At 31.2% G+C, this 24967-nt stretch overlaps 1 protein-coding gene across 1 annotated transcript in view; it reads right to left on the reverse strand.

Annotated features, from left to right (window-relative positions):
• Positions 1 to 1748: 1748 nt before the first annotated feature.
• Positions 1749 to 24967, reverse strand: part of LOC129226148 (ATP synthase subunit d, mitochondrial-like) — a 30670-nt gene continuing 7451 nt past the window's right edge. The window contains exons 2-5 of the mRNA XM_054860749.1: positions 24773 to 24869; positions 19960 to 20031; positions 12160 to 12222; positions 1749 to 2005 (exon numbers count right to left, since the gene is read on the reverse strand). Of these exons, the coding sequence (XP_054716724.1) occupies positions 1838 to 2005; positions 12160 to 12222; positions 19960 to 20031; positions 24773 to 24869 (400 nt within the window). The 3' untranslated portion in view covers positions 1749 to 1837. The remainder of the gene's footprint in view (positions 2006 to 12159; positions 12223 to 19959; positions 20032 to 24772; positions 24870 to 24967) is intronic.

Below are 24967 nucleotides of genomic sequence, written 5' to 3' on the forward strand. Positions count from 1 at the left end.
GAGAAGTCCAGTTAGTCGTTGAGCACGCAAAGCCTCTAATCTCAAGAATAAGAGACGATAAGCAAAACAATAGAGCGTGACGATGTACTTATTAAGTGATATTAAGAGGTTTTGTCGTAAACAAGTAAAAAAAGGAACAATTAAGTAACAATTTTGCATGTTTTACTGTCCCAGTAGTTTCCAACTTTTCCAGCTTCCCTCCCCCTATAAAGTAGGCAATATATTAGCAAGTACTCCGAAAAAAGTTTAGTCTAAAAAAGGAATTAGCTATTGGGTTAAGCGAAAGAATAAATTAGCTCTAAAAACCAAACATTTTCCACTGAAAGAACCATTTAAAAATTAAAATGCTTAAAAAGTCTTTAAAAATGTATACTTACTCTTCATTAGGATCTTCTTAAGAGAAAAGTGGTGAACTCAATCTATTTTTCTATGCTACACTCCTCAGAAGAGGGGTTAAATATTTACCCACTAACATTTTTGGACACACTTGGTAAACTGATGTGTCTACAAGTCCTCTACATACAAAAGAAGCAAGGTTTAAACTAATGGTAAGAATGAAATGATCCAAGAATGTCCAAGCGGTGAATTTATATCATAAATTAAAATGAGTGAGTTTGACAGAAACAGTAACAAACTGGTTTCAGAATTAGCAAATAATTTTGACAGGAGGGAGCGAAACAACTAAAATATATGAAACTTCACAGGCATAGTTTTTTTCTTATAGGTAGAGTACAGTGGTTTAAAAATACATGTAAAAAAAAGTTTCTGCTAGATACCAGGACATCCCTCAATATTTTTAGACTTGTAGATAGCAATATACTGGAAGAATTTTAACTTCCTATATCAACTAAAAGAGGGTGCTCAACCGCCTCCCCCTAACTTCATCAGTATGGGGAGAGGGGTTAAAAAATACATTGAAAGGAAAAAAATAACGTTACATATTATAATGTACACGAGTATTATGCACATACAGTGCAATAAAATAATTTACAAAAAAACAGCAGGGGAAATTAAATGTTTCTAAATTTGTGACATTTTCTATGCTATGGCTAATCTTAAATTGAGGGGCCATTAAGCACAGTCTCAAAATTTGAGTAAGAAGCCAAAACTTTTACAGCATAATACTATTAGTAAGTCTAAAAAATTTGGGAGTGTCCAGGAATTTAGCTGAGAAAAAGTTTTTTTGAATCACCCTACGGTAGAGTTGTGAAATATGTTTTAATGCTTCGTTTTTTAGAAAAAGAATTTCATGAAAGGTATGTTTAAAACAAAAAATATTGTTAGAGGCTCTTTTTCATAATGCAATATTTTGTGAAATGTCTTTTTATCAGATAAAAAAATGTTGTAAAAAGTCTGTTTTCGCGATAAAATACTTTGTTAAGAGTCGGTTAAAACCTTCCAACAGACCACTACAGAGTTTTCAAGTTTTTCTAGGAACAGCAACAAAATTTTAATACAATTGCATAAACTATAGGAGATGCAATAACTTCGGAGACTTTCAGGGGGGGGGATGAGATCCTTTTGCTTATTTTCGGGAACAGTAACTTTTGTGAAAATGAAGATATGCATGATTTTGTGAATTTTATTTGAACAGAACCAACAGTTGATCATCTATGTAACCTTGAAATATTCCGTGAGGCTTACATTTTTGTGATGACGACAGGCTTGCAAAAATTAAAAGATTCACAAAAATAAGTGCTTTCATAGTATTTTGACAGTATAGACATAAAATATAAAATCTGGTAGTATAATATATTACAAACTCTTTTATTTCTTTATTTACTTTCTACATAAGTCAGCAAGTAATTTCTTAATTCAAATAGCTATTTCCAACTTATTAATGACTTGCTCCCTTGCGTGGATAAGGGAAAACCGGTCTGGGAGGTTCGTCATGAGGCCAGAAACTTGGATACTTATAAACATTATGCGGGCTGTCAGGGAAGTAGTCTACATAATCATCCATGGTCATTTGATCTAAAGGAATCATTTCTTTCCACCAAGTTAGCTGTAAAAAAAAGTGCATTTAATTAACATTTGTAAACATGACATCAATAAAAGAAACATAAAATCAATAAAAGAAACATCATATACAACAGGGGTTTTCGACTTTTCAGGCTGTGTGCCTCCATTGAATACTGATATGAGGTAAGACCCATCTCCCCTCAACCCCTATCTATACGTGATTAATTTAAGTAGTACAATGGAGCTGGTTGGATAGCACAAACTAATTAATAAGCAAAAAGTCAAATAATTTCACACACAAATTTTAACATTACTACACAAAACTTTATTTTAAACATATTACTATTAGAACATGAGGCAATGAGAAGCAAAAGGAATGTAAATACAAAAATTAAAAATTTGGAGATAACCAGTATGAATGGTAGATGAACCTCCTCCCTGTTTTGGGGCAAGAGATAGTATTAATAGTCTGAGTAGGTGCTGGCTATGCAGCGTGGTTTGTAAAAACTTTTCAATGAAAGCCTACTTAGGACGGGAACTTTAAACATGTTTTACTCAAAACTTGAAAGTGCCCACTTACACCCTTTTTCTTCTCACTGCTTCATATGAAACTCAAGAAGCAAAAATAAAAATAAATAAATACCTTTATTTATTTTTATGAGTAAGCTGCATTAGTCACTTTCACAACATTAATAATGACAGGGCTAACACTCATTTACTATTCACATGTGATCACAAAATTGAATAAATTATTGTTTGCTTTACTTTTTATTTTAACTTTTATAAACTCACCCCTCGCTTGAAATAACTCTATGCACCCCAGGTTGAGAACCACAGATAAAAAACAAGGTGTCAGCAAAAAATTTTAAAATTATGAAACATTAGATACAAAATCGAAAATTGTTCATTATGCATTAAAATTTAAGGATAATTCCAGACAAATACCCCCCCCCCTACAGTGCAAAGCGGCTATTTTAGATTTGCAAAATTAAGGAGATACGTTGGTTCTTCTATGGTCAAAAAACTAAGCTTCTATCTCCAAAGAAAAAAAAAAGTTACAAGTCTTTAAAAATCAAGTTTGAATAATATCATCTCCATTAAAATTATTGATGTTTTATTTGGAGTTGCCATAGTTATAAAGGTCAAGTTCAGAAAATTTCTAAGCGGCCAGTGGCCATTAGACCCAAAAAAGATGGCCACCACTGTGGGAGAGGAGTTTTTACTACATTTTTGAAAAAAAAAAAGAAATAGAACTTTGCAGAATTACGTTTTAAAAGTTATAAACCTGCATTTTTTTTTTAAATAGATATATAAATTAATGAAAAGCCGGCAAAAACTGCATCTTGAATGAAATTTACAAAAAATACAATTTTGCTGATAAAATTTCACTTTTTCAGAAAATAGTTATTTTCTGGATTATTTAAAAGAAAAAAAAATCTGGCCTTTTTTATGTTATTTTCAATAGTTTGCACTGAGATAGACATCCAATTCTGTTTCAGGAAACTTAGGCAATTAAATAGTCTTGTCTGCTTCCATCTTGCAAATGACGAAACATGAACGCGAAAAATTTAAGGTACGAAAATAATTTTAATTAAAAATCCTCCAAAACAATAATTTCAATGAAAGAGTCTGTCTTTAGCACATTAGCGTCTGAAGCAATACAGATAAAATATTCTGAAAATAAAATTTGAAGGAAAAAATTTTGCATTTTTCAAGAAAATAATTCAATATTTGGGGGGGGGGGGGAATACGGCACATTTTGCGGAATGTTCAATAGTTTACATTGTATTGCAATAGACATCCAATTCTATTTTTGGAAACTTAGGCACTTAAAGAATCTTGTCGACTTCCATCTTGGATGTGATCAAATATGGCGACTGCATTAAAAATTAAGCTTCAGGTTTTTGAGTTTGTAGCATAAAAATAATTATAAAATGTAAAATCCTCATTAAATGTCAATTTAATTGAACTGTTATAGTTTTAGCACATTAGCGTCCAATGTAATAAGGATATGATGAAATTTTAAATACAAAATTTTTCATTTCTCAAGAAAACCGTTTTAAATAATAAAAAATAAATAAAATGCTTTACAGCACATTTGTGTTATTTTCATTAGTTTGCATTTGAATAAACATCAAATTCTGCTTTGTTTTTGCAAACTTAAGCACTTAAGTACTTTACCTACTTCTATCTTGTGAGTGACCAAATATGGCATCTGTACTTCACACGTAACTGTAAAGCAATGCCGTTCTGGTCAAAAAACGATCTTCATTGATGTGTTTATCCTCAGGCGTATGCTTCCAAAGCGATTTATTTTCTTTCACCGTACTGAGTTTGTGCATAATTCCTGTTCATCCAAAGATTTTTTTTAGGAACAATAGAGGGGGGGGGGGGCGACTGAGGATGTTTTTTTAGGTCGCCACTTTTTTAAACTAGGTCGGCTCGTGGCCACTGTGAATCTTGACCTCTACATAGTTACATCTTTTCGATTCACATGTTTCTTCTTTCTTATTCACAAACTTTAAAGATTTTAATTTTAACAGAAAATCTTAGGCTCAACTCAATTCAAGCACCAAGCTAAAAAGCAAAATATATTACTAAAGACCATGTATATGAAAGCAACTATTCAAAAGTACAAAACATCAGTTTTGCAATGCTCAGGAGCCCCTTAGGCCTTACAGCTCTACAAGTTGGTACAAGTTATTTTGAAATCCGGGGAAGGGGTGCTCTTTCTAATTGACGATTTTAATCTTTGCGAATCAAATAAGATTGCGAAGCAATCTTCGGGGGTTGGTGAGCATTAGCGAGCAGGAGGCAGAGCCCTCTAGTGAATATAGAAAAAAACATATACTTTGCGGAAATCAAGAAACTGTACTCAGAGGGACTTTTCATTTTGGAAAAATTACGAATGGAAGTGACAGTAACAAGAATGTGAACAATGGAAAATTTCATGGTTTATAAAAATTAAGAATTTTTTCTGACAATTCAGAAATCAAAAACATCTAAAGTCACTTCTGAAAATGTACAATATGCAAACATATTAATATCATTTAATTAATATTTTTTGTGAAAATGTCAATAAGGAAGATACTAAAAGAAGTAAATGCAGCAAAATGTGTCACGGTGATGGCTGATGAAACTGATTTTTTTTTAAAAAAGAAGATACAGATACATCAATAGTTGATACAGTTTTTTAATAACAATAGTTTCATTTTTGAAATGAAATTGAGAATAACAATAACTGTTTCAGATTTTATTTTTTATATTTTCTTGTGATAGCTTTGAAAATTTTTTGCAGGGGGCTGGAATGAATATATAAAATCATATATCAGAAATTGAAATAGGGCACAGAATTGTGTGAAATGCTTGCAAAGTTTGGAACTTCCAAGCAATTTAAAATATAGTGCGGGATTTTGCCCTTTGAAAGCTTCTGGTAAATACTCATTGCTTAGATTGATTGAACTGTTATCAGTTCAATTTGGCAACCTGTGATAATGTTGCCACTTTGAATTCAGGTAAGGCTACATATTAATAGCAACTTAGTGCAGTGAATCCACCATTGAAAAAAAGAATTTCTATTTTAAATTTGCACAACCTCCAAAAAAGGGGGGGGGGACATTTTCGGACACCTCTGAAGTCGAAGATGGAGCTTTAGTCTGTCCCCCTACCCCTTCATGTACATGTTGTTCATGTCCAAGGAAAAGGAAAAGAACAATTAGTTGCTTTAAAAAAAAAGGAGGAACAAAAAAGATTCTTGCCAAAAATATGGATTTCAGTGATTTTAATCTCATCAACTAGTCTAGATGCTTTTTGGCGTAATAGCAACAATTTTTTCTTTCTTTTTATTTATATGTTTTTAAAAAGAAACATAAAATTGTACTTATTTACAATTTATTTATTTTGGTGGTAATATAGTATAACTTTGATTAAACGATAGCTGATTTAACAATTTCCTCAATTTAATGATACATTTCACTGGGCTGGATTTTAACGGCATTGATGTTTATGCTCCTCGATTTAACGATTTTCTTGATTAAACTATAAGTTTTTCTTTTTCCTGTCCCTAGACAATCTTTAAATTGAGGTTATACTGTACTTTCTTTTCAACTAGTGAAATTGATTATTTTTCAAAGAGAAACTGTGTTGTTCTGAAATTGTTGGAATTACATTTAAAGATGGAGGAAAATAAAAATAAAGTAAATGAACAACTGTAACGATCAGAAATATATTATTTACTTCCTGTTGTATTGGATTTCTTTGTTCTTACAACCGTCATTTTCAAGATTGAGTCTTCTGCAAAGGGTTTGAATTAGCGATTAAGAATTTTGCTTTTATTCAAGAAAAGCTTTTCGACTAGTTGACTACAAAAGAAACTTATAATCTTGTATTACTTATTTCAAACTCATTTCAAATTGGGCATTTTTTGTTTCAACTAGTTAAATTGAAAATTCTTCAAACTAACACCATTTTGAAAACATTGTTTTAAAAATACTGCTAAACATAGCAATAGAGTTTTAAAAGATTAGTTAAGCAAATTGACAATTATATTGTCTGAAACATAGAATTTAGAAAACTGTGTCTGGGTTTTGTTTGTTTCTGCAATCCCTGAAACTTACAAAATGTAGTTCTCAAAATTGCAATTTTTAAAACAGGTTCATTTCCACAATTGCAAATTTGGTTTCTATTCTGGAACATCAGTACTACAACTTTTATTTTTCATTGCTTGCAACCTAAATACATTCAATATATAACAAATTTCCCAGCAATCAACTAACCGAAAAATTTGCGTATGGGCTGGCTTTTCCCCTACTCTCAGGACTAGTTTTCCTAATATCATTTTGCCACTTTTGATCAGCAGCAAACTCTGAATATTTTTGTTTTGAAGCCTTTTTGCTATTGTAGCTCTTGAGTTATTGATGCTTTAATAAAATGACTATATTTATTTACTCGGCCCAACATGGACACTATTTTTGTAACTTGGTGTTAAAAATTATGTTCTAATTTAAATTTCTCAATTGAATCGAAGAAAAGGATGTGTAAAAATATAGATAAACTGGTATCCTCTAAAATTTCAGGGTTGCCACTGAGCTCTGCAGCTAGAAATAGTTGCTTTGCATTATTTTTTATACTACAGGCTACTAAATAATAGCCTGTAATATGATAAACAGTCATCATGTGCAGAAAATATCAATTTTTTTTAAAAAAATAGCATTTATGTCATATTAATGCAATGATACTTTAATAAATATATCTTGGTTGTCTAGTATGCAGAGTTTACCAATATATATCAGTGTATATATATCATGACATATATCACAATTGTATATCCAATATTTATTTTGAAAATACTATCATGATATTTTGGATATTTATTTTTTCAACTAGGGTATTTTCAATATACAGTAGGCGCCACTTAATGTGATCACGGTTAATGTTATCATTCGCTTAATGTTATCAGAATCACAAAGTCCCGGAACACTTGTATGTTAACACACGTTAAAAAAGTTGGACATAGTAATAAGCGTATTTGTTTATTGTTATCACTTTTTCTTAATCTTTCAATTTTTTCCCCAATTTTGTTCTTCAATTAACAGAAATATGTAGCAAACCCTGACGAGATTAACTTTCTGTGTAGCATTTTGTGGCTTTCAGGAGCAGTTCAAATTTTTTCTAGGAATGAAGCTACAGAAAGTTCGCCCCTAGTGACCACAGACTCCCCCTAAAAATACTTTCTTTTGCACCTAAAAAAATTCAGTCGCTGGACATGTTGCAGGCATTGATGTAGGACCTCTATTGTTGCCATTATTTTGTAAGCTATTAAAGAATTGTGTCGAGATTGAAAACAAAGCGAAGTTAAATTAAAATTTAAACAACAAGCAAAACCATGCTGAAAAAGATAGAAAATCTGAATGTGCTTTGAAACTGGGTTTACGAATGTCAGGGAAAACTGTCATTTTTACTTCACCTATTAATATGTGAATAAAAATAGCATAATTTAGCTTTAAGTTTTTATAATTCAGATACAGTACAACCTCGATATCTCAAATCTCTCGGAACGGGAAAAAATTCGAGATATCGAGTTTTTGAGTTATCAAGGTTTTAAAATAATTACGCTAGTAACTCTCACAATTACACACACGTACGCAATATGCATTAATATATGTACTATGGGACCACTTTGAATTACGATCAATAAAGTAGTCTTCAATATTTTACTAGATTTGAAATTTTATTATTGTCGAAAGTGCACAGGATGACATTTTGAAATGAACATTAATTTCAACTTGGTTTTTTCACCTAAAAATTTAAAAATTCTAATTTTATCTTCAACCAGTAACCCCACATTCAAAAAGTTATCAGCAGACGTTTTGCAGGAGTTAAAAAAGCAAAATGATGAAAATGAGGAACGCATTTTCCGTTTTCACTTGAAAACTGATGGATGAAAAGTCGAACCCCCTTTCCTCAAAGTGGACAATAAATGCACAAAGATTCTATACTCTGGAGGAAACACAGCACCTTCCTCATACCAACACATCTCCCCTCTCATACCAACACTCCCCTATTCACAATATTTCCAAGAAAAGGGATGAAAAACGTTAAGCAATTGTCTCTGAAACTGGTTTTACTACAAAAGTTGCCAAAGAAAAACGACAATTGAAACTTGCTTCTGTGTAAATATTTCGACATATCAAGGGTTTCGAAAAATAAATTTCGAGATTACTATGGAAAATACATAGGAATTTTATAGAAAATACTGGGGAATTTTTTTTTTTTCGAGACATCAAGGGTTTCGAGATAAGGAGGTTCGAGATATCAAGGTTTGACTGTACTTCCATTCTGTTAATTTAATATTTTATAATTTAAAACTGCGTTCAGTTGAGTCATTGTGATTTTAATTAGGTTGCCAAATTAAATGCACCTTAATTTGAAAAAAAAATCATTATTTTGTGCCTCCTGGAATTTTTCCGGTTATTGTTATCAGTCGGTTATTGTTATCAAATTATATTTGTCCCAAAGTGATCACATTAAGCAGCGCCTACTGTAAAAACTACATTAATCATACTAAAATTGTTCATTTATTATTAAAAATAGCCAATAAGTTATGTACTATATTTTTATGACATATTAATACATCATTAATATAACAAAGTAATATAATGTTCCTTCTTTATTTTATATTCATAAAATTGATAGTGTGTAATTTGTTAATTATTACTTTTTATAAAATTATTAGTATAATGTAACAATTTTTAATTCATATTAAAACTGCCTTGGTAAATATTAAACATTGGTCAGAAAAAAAATGTCTTATTACTGTGCACCAACTAATGCATTTTTTTTTTTTTTTTCTGAATCAAATAACTGTGTAAAACTAGGTAACAGAAGAAAAATTAGTAAAATGGCTAATGCTAAACTAACTCCATTAAATTGATATAAATGTTAAATGAAACGCAAGATACAAATAACGAAAGAAACTTTAATTTTAAGTCTACATATTGAAATAATAATATGAGAAAATAAAGATTGTTTTGAGGATGCATTTACTATATTAAAGATTTTAGTTTGTGCCGATTCAAAATATTGGACAAATATCAAAATTTAAAATATCAGATATTTTTGATATTTTTTAAAATATATTTTCGAACCCTGATAGTATGTAAACACACACAGTAGGAGGCTAGAATTATAAGAGAGGCAAATTACCTAAAAAAACTTCCATAAACACTTTGAAAAAAAAACTTTACAAAACATTTTAAAGACTTTAGTACAACTCTTTTAAAGGAACACTAAAGAAACAAGTACCAACACTTTCTGGAATAATTTCTCATTGTCTGACTGTTAACGAAGAACAAAGGTAAGGTAAAAGCACCAGTGCATAAAAAGAAATAGAAACGGGATATTCATGGTAGCTCCGATCACATAAATATTAGCACTTGTTTTTAAAAAATAAATGCAACAAGCAAGGCTGCGAAGTCGGGGGAATAATGATCGACCACACACACACACACAGACCCTGGGAATTTTAGTTTCCGACTCCAAGACTCTAACTCTGAAGTAATGGCAGGCAGAATTGCGGACTTGGATGGAAACTGATACATTCCAACTCCTTGAATTCAAAATCTGATCTAGCAGCCATGGCATTAAGGTTACAAAAAAAATCGAAAAGCAAAACCTTACTGACATTAGGAATGCAAACAAAGGTTAATTAAAATAGTAGTATCAGAAAGTAGTTCTTAGTAAAAATCACAATTGCAAAAACTAACTCCTTACAAAAATTGTGATCACGAAAACAAAATTTTTGTACAAAAATATAAGCATAACATTTCTGATCCTGAATATGTTTATTGCATTTTATTTTCCTGCTTTATCAAACACTTTCAAAAAACAAATGATAAAAACTTTCAGGGTTTTTTTTTTTTTTTTTGGAATATAAAAGGTAAGCTTAAAAGAGAATAAGGGTCATTCTCCAGAAAACGTAACTTTTGAACGCAAATATTTTTCAATTTCGAAACCTTTTGTTTTCTTTTTTTTTTGTTCCTACATGAAAGTGTTACCTACTAGAAGTAACTATAAACAATGGCCCAGCTAAGTTCCAATTATTTTACTCATAAATTAAAAAAATAAAATAAAAAATGCCTCGTTCATAGAAAAAAAAAAAGAAAAACTTTTAATATTTCAAAATCAAGGCCAATTTAGTGTCTAAGTAGTAATTTTGTTAATTGTGCAAACAATCAGCTATTTTAATGATTAGTGGGAACATAATATTAAGCTCTCTTAATAAAAGTACTGTTTAATTAGTAGTTTCAAATGTATGTTAAAAAATAGTATTTAGTAAATTTGAGGATATACTGGCAATTTATAATTTTGGTAGAATGCCTTTTGTTGATGTATTTCTCCTCCATCATTATTTTCACCTCATAAATAATGACATTGATAACGTCTCACGGAGGTGAGATTCTCGGAGGTGGGGAATTTTCTATTAATATAGGACTAATAGATACATTTTTCAGGGGAAATTTTCTTTTTTTCTTCATTGCTACAATCTGCACATGTTAGGCATATGAAAACATGTTCATTTTTTTTTTCACATCAATTTATATTCCTGAAATTCAAGTTCACGGAGGTGAGAAATCCGAATAACCATTGACAGAAATCTCACAACTTCAACTATGGCTGAAAATAAACAAGGGGGCTCCCTTGTATCATGGAAAATAAAATTTGATGCCATTACTGCCACGTGTTGATGAGGAATGGCATTTTGTTTTTAGGTAACGGAGGTGATAATTTATTGTGTGACATGACTTCTTGTCCTACTAAAACGAACTAAAACACAATATTAAAAAATTAAATATACTTAAACAATTAGTATTTGCGACACTTGATAAAGGAATAATCAATAAATAAATATATACTTTTAATTAAACAAGTTATTAAGCAACATAAACAGCCACACAAGGTATGTGACACGCCACGGAGATGAGAATTCACATGTTGTGAATCAAAAATATACTACAATAAAAATTATTCAAAAATTTGTAGCAGGTTTAAATAGATATATTTTTGATGAAATTAAAAATCATTGTTAAATGAATTGTTCGTTCAAGTTTTTACTGTAAAAGGGGTGCGACAGAAAAGTTACAATTTTTGAAGAATGACCCATATTCAATTTTTTAAAGAACTTTTTCACTCCAAAAAAGAAAAAGAAAAAAAGGATATTTTATGAATTTTGGTAGTTTTCACTAAAATAATTGCCATTTTTTACAACTGATCACCAAATAGCTGATTTGGGCCATATTTTTTGGCTCAAATAGGCACCATAGTCACTTTTCCTTCAAAATAGTAGCTCTAGTCACTATTGCAGCACTGAAATTTAGAAAATCTCCCCAAAAAATCAGGATTAAAGGGGTTAATCTCCCCCCCCCCTAAAATTAGAACCTTATTTTAAACCCAGTATATTTGTTTAACATTGTAAAAAAGACATGATTTAGTTTTTTAACTAATATCAATACACTAGAATGTTTTTAGACAGGAGATTAAAAAAAAATGAATTGATTTAATATAAATGAAAAGAAATGATTAAAAACAAGATTCTTAATCTATAAAAGAATAAGAAATGACACCAAAACCAATCTTTTTTCTATTTTTCTTCAAAAACAAGTCTTGAAACTTTTGAAAAACATAAAGCACAGAACTTACCACTTTTTCGTAATATTTGCACTGCAAGTCCGCAAGTTCCTTGTATTGTTGCAGAAAAACATCCTAAAGAAAAAGAAAAATCAACTTCATTTAAACTATAAATATAGATCACTTGTCTGAAAAGAACATCAATTTCTTTTCTTATTAATTTTCAGTTCAACAGGGTTTGTAAAAATATATACTTGACAGTAGAATGACGTCCATATCCTTGGATTTTATTTTTTTATGCTTGTAATGCAAGGGTTCATGCGTCTCGGAATCAAATTATTTATAAACAACCTTCTCCACTCACAAAATCATTTTTATGCAAAAATAGTATCCAGCATCAAGACCCTGGCATTCATTTGAATTTTGACGTTTTTGAATTCATGTTTGTGATTAAAGCCATTAGTAGAAACAACAAACCCAATGAGTAGGGTCCTATTGTAATTCATGATCGCAAAAAAACATAGTTTGAATTTAAAATCTCAAAATTCAACCTAATTTTCTAAAACTGAACTCTTTCCTTTTTTTTTAATTATTATTATTTTCTTCTCAATAAAAACATTTTTTAAAATTTAAATCAAATGTTTTTAAAAAAATTATTAGACTTCAAGGATTTTAGATATTATTGTTCCTTTATAAACATGCACAATACGAAGGAAATATATTTTTAAAAAATATATATTTTAAGCCATTTTTATAGCATCAATTACTCTTCAAGGTTACAAAGATAAACCAATTTGCACATGCATGAATCACATTACATTTATCATTTAAGACATCAGAAATAATATTACACAAAAGAAAAAAAATGAATATGTTTAATTAGAATTCTTATTTTTTAAACATCTCCTGTGTCTTAATCTGCTGATGTTTTTAAGAATGTGTGTTTAAAAAAAATTCAAGTAATATCCAAAAATTATGACTTGTATTGATTAAGCAATGTTATATCAGCAGATTGCCTTCCACTTTCAAGGGCTGTTCTTATGGACTGACATTTGGATTATCAAACTATATAATGCCTATACTATTCAGTATTTATCTGTATGCAAAGTCTCACAATGCAATAGTGCTTCAAAATCTTGGAAAATAGTGTTACGTCTTCAGAGCACTCACAACTTACGACAGCATCAGGTTCACTTAACCCGGGAGAACTCGCGGTACTTTTCGTCACACGAACGCTCGCGGGGGGGGGGGATCCGTAAGCCCGGAGTGGTTATTTCAGTAAATTAAGTTTGCAAAATAGAAAAAAAAATGTATTTTCAACACTGAATTATAAATTGATAAACAGCCTCTATAATATGTTTTAAAAAGTAAGGTTTAAGAAAGTTTTATGATACATAAATCTAAATCTTCTTCTGAGCATTACTGATGATCGCTTTACTGTTCTGTGTCAAGAGTTCTCATCAGTTGAAACCTCAACCATCTAGGTCTGCAACCTCTTCATTTCATCTTTGTAGCTTAAATAGCGATGCATTTCACAACTTCTTCCTTTACATTCACAATCTGAAATGAAAAGTGTGAGCACTCGCTCCGGGCCTCTGACGCCTGAACCGGAATTTTCTGGGGAAAAGTGGGAATGTACATTCCTGAAAAACATGTGGTCAGTATGTAGGTCACCTAGAACGCAGCTACTGTGGACCTCATTCATTTCCATTGAAGGGGTGATTTTTGGCAGCGTAGTTTTGTAATGACCGGGCGTGAGAGGCCCGATGCGAGTTCTCCCGGGTTAAAAACTAAGTAAGTGATGTGGAGACACCAAAGATATTTTGTAGCTCAATGTAAAAGGTTTGATTGCTAAGAATAAAAGTTAATTACCAGCTCTTACAAAAAAAAAAAAATTTTACATTTGATTAATAAAACACAGTATAACTTTTCAGGGGTGTCCACTTCTTGTTTTGAGAAACTTTGGTCATGAACAGATGTGGTTGCTCAACAGATGTGTCAACAACGGTTTACATCAGTTTACATAACGGTTTGGTGCCCAACCTGTTTTTAAGCACTTTCATTATGCTACGGAAAAATTTGAGGCCAGCTTTTGCATATGTCTCAGCAACTAGACCATTTAGAGATTTCGGGATTTCACTAAATGATTTGCTTAATCTTAAGGTACAAACTAACACTGAAAAATTAAAATTCTAAAATGAAATTATTTCGATTAGGATGGAAAACAGCAAATTTCATGTAATTTCCCAATTAAATGTTTAAATATAAAAGCCATTGTTACAAATTTTGTTGCCTTGCAACTGTAATGCAGGGTCATACCAGTGGGAGGGGCGGAGCAATCAACCTGGGCGCCCCTCGTTTCGACGGTACACAACGACATTCCCACCTCATTTCGTGTATTGCAGATACAGTCATAGACACACAAAATAGAGCATCATTGCAATGATTCTCTCTTTCTTCCTAGGGCACGAAAATATTCTTCTCTCTCTGTGTCCAAAACATTAGTTTCCTTTGTATAATTGAAGCAGATACAATTCCTGAGAATATAACTGTTTGAAATCAAGCAAAAGGCACTTCTCCTTTGTCTAGCTCTTACAAAACTTGCTTGAATTCTGCCCCTGCTTGAAGTGACATAACCAGAAAAAAGTTTCAAGGGGGCACATTGAAGAAACAAGAAACATTTTTTTTTATCGGATAGGAAAAAGTTAAAAGGTGTACGGACAAAAATTTGAAACTTTTAGTTTTAAAAACGCAATTTCAGCCTTAAAAACGCGATTATAGGCCATGTTTATTGACGTTAGGGTAAGGGAGGGAGTTCAGAGACTGTTTCTGATCGATTATGTTTTTAAATAGATTAAAATCAATTCCTGCAAGTTTTCGAAATTGAAGTTTCAAAAACGCAACTTTAGACAAACTTTGAAGATTTTATGGATAGGAGAATCTGGAGCATTTCCCAGGAAAATTGCTCAAAATTATGGTTCAAAAAATTTAAGCAATGTTTTACATTCAGGGGCTATTCCACTTAAAGTTTTTGTAAATGTCTTGTAAAAAACTCATTGCTTGTGATATTATAGAAAGGCGGCATGGGGACCGTTGCACGAAAATTTTCTTAAACCCAAGTCTTAAAACGCAATTTGTAAGATCATATTATGTAGTATTAGGGTCCCCTGATTTTGCGAAATTAGAGCTCCAAAAACGCATTTCTGAGTGATTTTCAATGTTTTTGAGTATTTGTGTGCTTCTCCCTAAAACTCACAAATATTTGATGCAAAAGAATAAAATATTTGTTTCTTACAAAAAAATGAAAGCTGGTATTAAGTTGGCAAAAAAAAAAACTCTTTAAAAGAAACGTTGGATGAGTCCAGATCGAAAATTAATTTTGATGAAATTTACTTTGATAATAGCATTTTCTATTTAAAATCAGCAAATTATTTATTTGTGTTCTTAGTTTGATCAATATGAATAACCAATTCAGTTTTAATTGTTTTTTTACCTAGTGTGATTATATTTTACTAGATAAATATTTGGATTTTTAGCATTTCCATTTTTTGAAAAGTTTTTGTTTCATTAATGTTTTACAAATATTAGAAACAGATCAATTGCTTGTGTTTTAATTAGTATTATGCATAGCCCTCTGATTGTTATGTTCATTAGTATGTAAAATATTCATGTATGTATTATGCACTGATGTTATAACTAACTTGATTTTTCTGTGTTTATGGGAGGGGGGGGGGGCGCCAGGAAACCTTTGCCTCAGGCACCTCAGGCTCTTCGGGCGGCCCTGCTGTAATGTTAATAGTAATCACAATGAAAATTTTGAATCAAGGCATCTCTGAAGCAAGCATGAAATGTACTCAGTGTCATTGGTTTCATCTATGTCAATAATCGATAATGGAGCAAAGTAAAGAGAGGATCTTTATAACGAGTAACTGGGGTGTTTTGAAACATAAACTTGTTTGAGAAACCTTTAACAATTAAATAATTTTAATTAAATTAGCAAACAAATACATTGGGGGGGGGAATAAAAGGGAAACAAGGATTAATTTTCAGTGCCAACTTCTTAAAGTTTTAGACATACGTATATAGGTTTTTTTCCTTTTAGTACGGAGCATTTATATGAAAAAAATAAGGTGAAGTTTTTTGTTAAGGTAACATTTTTCTATTTCTGAAATACGTTTACAAAGAATAAAATAGAATTTTTTTAAAAAATACTAAGCACTTCTCATAATGCACTCAAAAGGACAAAATAATTTTTCTGGGTCAGAAAGGACAATTTAAGTATTCCCATAGTTTTCAAAAATTCCAAGAAAATGACACCACAAATGAAGAAAAGTGCAGGTCTTATCATTTCAATCCAAACTTTCCCAATAAGAAAAACATGCATGTTTCAACACTCAAAGTTATGAATGAAAGCTAGATAATGATAATAAATTCTCTTCATGACTTGAGCCGCACTTTTCTTCGTCTGTGGTGTCATTTTCTTGGAATTTTTTCAAAACTACAGGAATACTCAAATTGTCCTTTCTGACCAGAACAGTTATTATCTTTTTTTTTTTTAATTATGTTCTTTAGTTTTCGAGACTGTGGTCATTATTTTGATGGGAAATTTTACAGTATTTTTTTTCTATTATTTGAGCTTACTTGTTGAACACATGTCACTTGCCATAACTTTAACTTTTGAGGTACATTGTGCAAACCTGGACGATGCAGTTAGTAATAGTATAAATCTCACGGGCAAGAAAACATTCAAAAGTAAAATATATTTACATCATTTTAGATAAAATGGGAGAATGCGAAAAAGGAATAAACTTAACTAACCAATAGCTGTTAGCATTAATATTTGCTAATTTATTTATTGATAGCAAGTCTCCATCTATTTCTTAGAAATTAATTTCTGACTATTTGGCTTCAAATTTGAAACAATCACCCATAATAGGGGCGCCGACTTACAAAAATTATTGGGGGGGAATAGACATCACCGGGGGCTTAGGTACTCCCACGGAGGTCCCCTCTCCTCCCAATAAAGGTCAGATTTTGTACCTTGAAAATGCCAATTTACATATTTTCTGGTGTGTATAATTTAAACAAACAAATGTGACATGGCGTTTTGAAAGTAAAACAATCTAAAAATTGGTATACAAATTTTCTGGTTCATTTAGATCATGTCACTTGTCTTAGTAACAGACTTTTTTTGTTCTTTTTTATGGGGAGCCGTGCAGTGTAGTAGCTAGGCATTGAAAAAGGTAGGGCACTTGATTTGCATAGAATGGCACTCCCAGAGATGCTGACTAAAAAAAATATATTGCGGGGGGGAGGGGCATACCGGAGGGTCCTGCAGCGGGAAATTTTTTAAATTTGAGATGAAAAGTAGTGAGTTTTAAAGCATTTTAAAAGTTATATAATGAACATTAGAACCCCAAAAACTCGACAAGCCTGAAACATATTTTTTGGCTTAGAAAAAAGGAAAAAATAAATACAAACATGAACAGTATTTTTGTAAAAAGGTAATGTAATTTACACATTTTTACGACCGTTTTTTTTTCATTAGTGATAACGGCTAACATATTCAAATGTAAACGCAGTCTCTCAATGTCTAGGTCATTTTTAAAAAACAGTTGATTTTTCAAAATTTGTTTCACCTCTGTTTAATAAAAGCAAGCACTCTTGTTCAACTGCAATGACCTGTGGGAGTCCAATTGATGTAAACTGCACAATAATGCAAGATTGCACCATTTCACAAACTTCATCAACGTATTGCCTCGTAGTACTTTGGGATTTTGAAAGTGTGCGGTGAGCTCGCTTTGTTGTTTTCATACTTCTTTGGTATATGTCGATTCTGAGGAAGCGAAGGATGTTGAATTTGTTCATTTTGTGAAGGTTTTCCTTTTAAACACAATGCTCAAAAGTATTCAAAATTATCATGCCTCCCATTTAATATACAAATCAAACCCTCTTATATTTTTTCCAGATCAGCAACACTAAGATGAGCGAGTCGCAGCGCTGCCCACCAGCAACTGACTTGACCCGTAAGTTTGCGCACTGGGACAAATTCTAAGTATGCTTGCAGCACCATAACACAATCATTATTCACACTACTCGTTTTCAGTTAACCTGCTTACTACCACAATAATTATTTGTTTTTAACTCATCACTGAATGTATTTTACAAGGTAAACTATCTTCAAACAAAGAAAATAAAAGCTAAATTTATGAGTTTACAAAGCATAATATAACTAATAATTTTCTTGATTTATTGGGAAGGGGGGGCTCTGCCCCCTCAAAAATATTTTTGAGGGGCTCGGGCCCCCTTAGGCCCCATGGAGTTGGCGCCACTGACTCAAAATATCAAATGAAGATGAACATTTCTTTTGGAAGATTTTAGAACATATTTATCAATTTGTAACATTGAATACAACCAGGGGCTATGTATGTGAGCTTTGCGGGCCACATATTGTCCACTGTGCGTAGTTCAGGCACCACTGGTTTACACAAACTAAAACTTTTCCAAGTAAACATTACTAAAAACAATTGCTTTTGCTTCTATTAACTGATTACTGCTTATAGCCATGATTACTTATATGAAAATAAATTTTTTTAAACATTTCAGGGGCATCAACCATAGCTAGATAATGTAGATGCATATGTGCTACATTGGCTGAAAATTGTTAATAACATCCATATTAAACACTGATTACCTTCAAAATTTGAAGATAAATTAATGAAAAATGTTCATTATTGCTTTCATGAATACATGTTCAAAAGCAAAAGGCATTTTCTTACTAAACATTTTATCTAACCCTCTGCATGCACAAGTATGTCAATAAATTTAAACAATGCATTAAAATGTGGCATACTGCAATATATTAATAAACCACCATTCCATAATGGATGATCAAAAAGACAACAATGGGAAAAAAATTCCTAAAACCATATAACTTACACTTAAGAATCTAAACCTGTGGTACGCAAGAATTTTCATAAGGTTCGTAAACAGATAGTGAAAATTAATCTATTTCACTGTTATAGTTGAAATTAAATGTATTAAAGAAAACTTTTTGATTAATCTCATTCCATCTAACATTTAATTGTTGTGAAATATTACTTTCATATGTGGTCTGCCAAGTGGGAACCAAGTGATCCTCAGTAGTGAAACGGTTGAGAACCACTAACTTACAAAATATAGTATGGGATGCCAAATTTAGAATGCTCAGGGACCCAACTTTTCCAGATTTTGGAATCAGAATTTAAAAAAAAGGGAAAACTTTCCTGTTGTGCGGTATTTTTCGCGTTTTTCCTAATTTCGTTGATGTTCAGGCTAAATTAATTTTAGTTTTTGATCAATCTGAATGAAAGTACACTTCTTTGATAATTTTCAGCTGCATATAGTCCACTGATGTTACATTTTATTATTATGCAATGTGTCTATCAATACAAAAAATAAATCATAATTTTACAAAAAATATTTTTGCACTTTTGTTCAATAGGCTTTGTAGTGCACGCTTATGAGAAGAAAAAAAAAAGGATAATCGTTAACTATAAGTGGATGTTAAAAGATTGCAGCACAATCGCAGCAGAACGCTTATTTAAGCATAACACGTGGCATTGGAAAAACTTTTTCAAAAAGCCGAGCTGAAAGTAATGTGCTTTTAATAAGTAATTGCTGAACATTAACGATTTTCAACTTTTAAAACGGAAAAAAAAATAATAATAATAATAATTAAATAATAATAAAGATGTAAGGAAAACAGTTTCGGGTTTTCTAGATTTCCGGATTCCGAAATTGGGGTATCACAATTACATATTTAATAACTTATATTCCAAAAAAAAAAGAAAAAATCTGTAAAGTTAACAAGAAAAGATAAAATTAAATTACCAGTTTTTTCTCCTGTTCATCCACCTGTGCAGTTAAATTGTCTGCCGGAAATGGAACTTTAATACTTTTATACTAAAAGAAAAATTGAAATCAACATTAGACATTCTATGAAATCTCTATTACATCATTAAAGTAAACTAGATAATCAAAAATACATAATAAAATACATAAACACATACCAAACTGGAAAGCAACCAAATATTGCCTAAAGCTGTATTTTGGGGTGCATATGTTTTGCAAAATTAGCCAAAGATCCCTCTTTAAGCCTGAAAACTACTCTTAAAACTCCCTTCCCCCCTCGTCTTCTTCTAATAATAATCCCCTCAAAACTAGGAGCTGGATTGTCTTTGCACACAAACAACTACGAGGGTGGCCTCTTACAACTTTTCTGGAACAACTAATGATTACACAATATTCAGTGAAAAAATTTAGATGTGGCTTGGAATCGCTGAACATTCAACTTATACTTAAACACAACTGCATTTACTGAATTATAATTTATTATTTAACTGTAAACCATGTATCTTTAAAACTGTTTTTAAAAGTTTGTTTCAAAAATAGGCCTTGAAATACATATTTTAAAGATTCCCTCTCTTAACGATAAATAATTTTCATTACTTTAATTGTCTGAAAATAGTTTTAGATTTTAAGCGATTGTTTTTCATTTACTGATAAAATAAAAAATCAAGTACAGCAAATTATATGAAATACAGCCCCTACAGATGGTGCAGCTATTGATCAGTGTGGTATGTCATATGTCCACAAAGCAGGGCCTCTGCAACAGTGTCAGGCAGCCCTCAAGAAAAAAAAAATATGAGAAGAGGAAAAATTTATGAGGTTTTTTTGTAACCATGAACATAGCAGCATTAAAGGGTCTACATGTTCCAAGCTTGCTTGTATTGAACAAGTATGAATGAGCATTTGTTAAAACAAGCAACGCTTGGGTAGTAGCAGGAGTCAAAAAATATGGTTCCGAAAATATCTGATGTTTTGATACCAGACATTTTCAATATGTGCAGCAACTTTTGTGCCATTCGTTTAACCCATGAAAACTGGCATGCTGTGGGGGCGGGGTGTACGAGCGAAGTTAAGTCTTTAAATAATTACTGTATCCTGAAATCACAACTGTTTATTTTCTCATACTACTGTATTAGAAAATATATCGACTAAAATTTATGTCTCTTTCATTATTCATAAACAAATAGTGAAATCCCATTACAATAAACACCAATGCAACGAAATTTCCGTTTAGATGAAATAAATTTTCAGTCCTGATTTACTTGCCACTACATTGCTTGAATTCCATTACAAAGAACGTAATTTGTGAACCCTTGAAGTTCATTGCAATAGGATTTCACTGCATACATTTTAAGTAAAAATGTGTGTAAGATAAGGGATATTTTATGAATGAACTATATTTTCGGATTGAAAATACTCATTTTGAGTATTTTCAATAACAAATAAGGATACAAAGAAATACAAAAGTAATTTAGTTTTTTAAAAATGAAATAAAACAATATAATCTGAGGTAGCACATGTCAAAATAGCTTCTAGTTTTTAAAAATATTGAAATAACTCCAAGATGCGAAAGGATTGTAGTCTCGAACACGATAATCAAATTTCCGAAAATACTGGCATGTGTTTCCCAAAAATAAATTTATTTATTATTTACTAAAATCAAACATAAAAGATGCTAGTCTAAGATAGCATATGTAAAAATAACATTCAATTGCCCAAAATATTAAAATAATTCCAAGACGCAAAAGGATTGAAATCTCAAACACAAGAAGCAAGTTTTTGAGAAGTCCGAGTTCGTGCAATGTTGCCATGGCTCCAAAAATAAGAAAGTTTACTATCTATTAAAATTAAATATAAAATAAGCTAATCTAAGATGGCGTATGTCAAAACTTCCGATTGCCCAAAATGTCAAATATTTACAAGATGCAAAAAGATTGAAATCTCAAATACGACAAGTAATTTTCCGCAAAGTCCAAGTAAGTGCAATGCTGCCACAGTTCGAAACATAAGAAAGTTTATTATCTATTAAAATTAAACATAAAATAAGCTAATCTAAGGTGGTGTGTGTCAAAATAACTTTTGATTGCCAAAAATAGCAAAATATTTACAAGATGCAAAGAGATTGAAATCTCAAACTCCACAAGCAATTTTTGGCAAAGTCCGAGTAAGTTTGATGTTGCCATGGTTCGAAAAAAAAAAGTACTTTATTATCTATTGAAATTAAGCATAAAATAAGCTAATCTAAGGTAATGTACGATAAAATAACTTCTGATTTTCAAAAATATCAAAATATTAACAAGATGCAGAAAGATTGAACTTGCAAACGTTGGAAGCTATTTTTTGTGTTGCTGCATATCAAGGCACTAAAGAAAACTTTCACATTTTTTTTCTAGCACTTGAAAATTAAGATTTTTTTTCAAAGGCGTACAAAGACGTCATAACTCCTCCCCAAACCTCTCCATTTGCTAGATTTCTATGCTGCAGCTATTGAAGGGGAGTAATGATGTTAATCTGAAGCGAAATAATATGGGAAAGTCAGGTTGAACAGAAACAAGGCGCCATGGCCACGTGTTTGGTCTTAAAAAAAATTAACACACACTATCTTTTAACGTAATGAAAACTTTAAAAATATTTTTAAGCAAAAACATAAAAAGCGAACTAAACGGACCAAAATGTTAAAAAGTGGACTTTACCATTAAAAACGGACATTGGCAGGAAAAGCAGACAATTTGGGAGCCCTGTATATTCTGTATAAACATACAAATGTTTTGCAGTTAATGCAATTCTGCCCAAATCTTCGTAAGTTGAAAGAATGTTACGCTTTGACCAAAGATGCGTCAATACTGGCAAAAGCAATAGCAACTTTTACTGGTACAAAATAATTAATTCTGGAATGTCAACACCACATTATAGAATTGATTATTTTTTGGTGCCATTTTTAATAAATGCATTGTTTCTATACTTTTGCACCAAAAGTAAGAACTCAGTAACAGATTCTAGGCCTGCTGGGACATCATTGATAAGGATAAATGTATTACAAGGCTCAATAATAAGGAAAAGTGTCTGATGTAAAGGACAATAGAATACAATCTGTTAAACAATCACTGTATTGCTCAAGAGATGATTATCGAGAATTTCTTGAACTGATTTTAATAGTTCAGCATAAAACCCCGTTTCTAGAATCAGAATTATTGTACATAGAGCCATGCACTATACTCAATGAATGTTAAAAATCTTGTAGTTTTCAAATATAAGAGTTAAACCTCTAGTTCACCATCACTTCAGTAAAAGACATTGGATTTCAAGAGATTAGGTATATTTGCGTAACGTGTTTATTTAAAACCTTGTGTGAAAGTTTCTATAGTTCAAAATGCACTATGTAATGATTTTAATTTAATGAAATATAAATTTAATAACAGCATTACAAAACTATTGATGAAGAAGTCAAATAAAATTGCATAGCTCTTTTTGACAATCAGCAACACTCTCAAATATAAGACAATTGGTAAAGCTGTTCAAGAAGTGAGTGAAAAAAAGTGTTGCAAAGTATGCCTCAGTTTATGCCCCCAAAAATATTATGAAATTTGAGAACTTCATAACCTATGATCATCTTCATTAACTGAAAAAATAAATTTACCTTAGAGATACATTTTATCATGAAAACTTGGGAGATCAAACAAATCGGCAAGCTTTGGAAAATTATCACAAAGCACTAAAATGTATTGGAAGAAGCCACTTATTAATAATCTTACCGAAAGGAATTAATAATTATAAAAGAGTTAAATGAAAGAATAATAACCACATTGAAGATCAACTTCAATTCTTGTTGCAGGTTGTCGAAAAACATTGCCGCGCTTTTACCAATAGCAGAAAATAGTTATTAGGTCCACATTCATAGTCATCTAACTAAAATTGTAGTAGTATAATTTTCAACGTACAAAATGCTGAAGGTTTAAATGAAATATAGTTGTATTTCACCCTTTTCATTCTTTTTCCCATTGCCTAAAATCAAAGATTAACCGAACTTTGAGGATGTTGAGCTACCTTTAAGAGTTAAAATTATGAGCTGAAACTTCACAATAATTATTTTTTACATAACCAAATGGAAGGGTAAGACCAGTAAAAATCAGAATTTTTTTTAAAAGTGCCTTTTTTAGACCACTCTAATTTAGAGTCTTCGCACATTTTAAGACATTTGTGTGTTACGTCCAGGTAGCAACCAGGACCTTTTATGCTTTTGATAAGTGGGGTAAATAAACAAGGTCATTAATGAGTCCCCAAAGTGCTGCAAGAACAGATGAACATCATGCATATTGTAACACAAAAGGAAACTTTTCGTTTTATCTTAATGAAATATACCTTTATTAATCACTGAACATCCCCACCCCTATGAAAAAGGGATAAATATGGGTTATTCCTACTTCTTTATAATTATAAAGTCATATTAGCATACAGTTAATTTAATTTTAGATTGGGCATTTATGTGGTGATGGAAAAAGATTGAATATCACACTGCTTTAATGCAATACACTTGATTGCCGACTGATATGTGTGCTGACTTGATTTTACTGTGAGGGGAAAGGGCCTTTTGAAACTTATTTTTAAATTAGTTATTTAAAGCTAACCAATGTATAAAGACATACCAAATGCTTGGGAGAGGAAAGAGGACTATTTGAGAGTACTGCCAAATTTGTCAGCCTAATTACATTTATTAATATTATTCATCACAAATAGTTTTTTTTTTAATGTACCAGCTATATATAACTTACAAAATGTAACAAGAAAGGGAGCATACCTGTTTCTCAAATTCATCTACCATTGCACGATTGGGCAGTCGTGATCGATAAGCTTCAAAATCAATTGCAGGAGGTTTTTCCGGATTGCTCATAACTCTGGCGAAAAGATTGTAAAGAACAAATCAGTACGATGAAAGAAATAGCTGTTCTCATAAACAAAATCAATTTTATTATAAAAAAAAGCATAACATAAA

Source organism: Uloborus diversus, chromosome 7, assembly GCF_026930045.1.
Source record: "Uloborus diversus isolate 005 chromosome 7, Udiv.v.3.1, whole genome shotgun sequence".
Taxonomy (NCBI): domain Eukaryota; kingdom Metazoa; phylum Arthropoda; class Arachnida; order Araneae; family Uloboridae; genus Uloborus; species Uloborus diversus.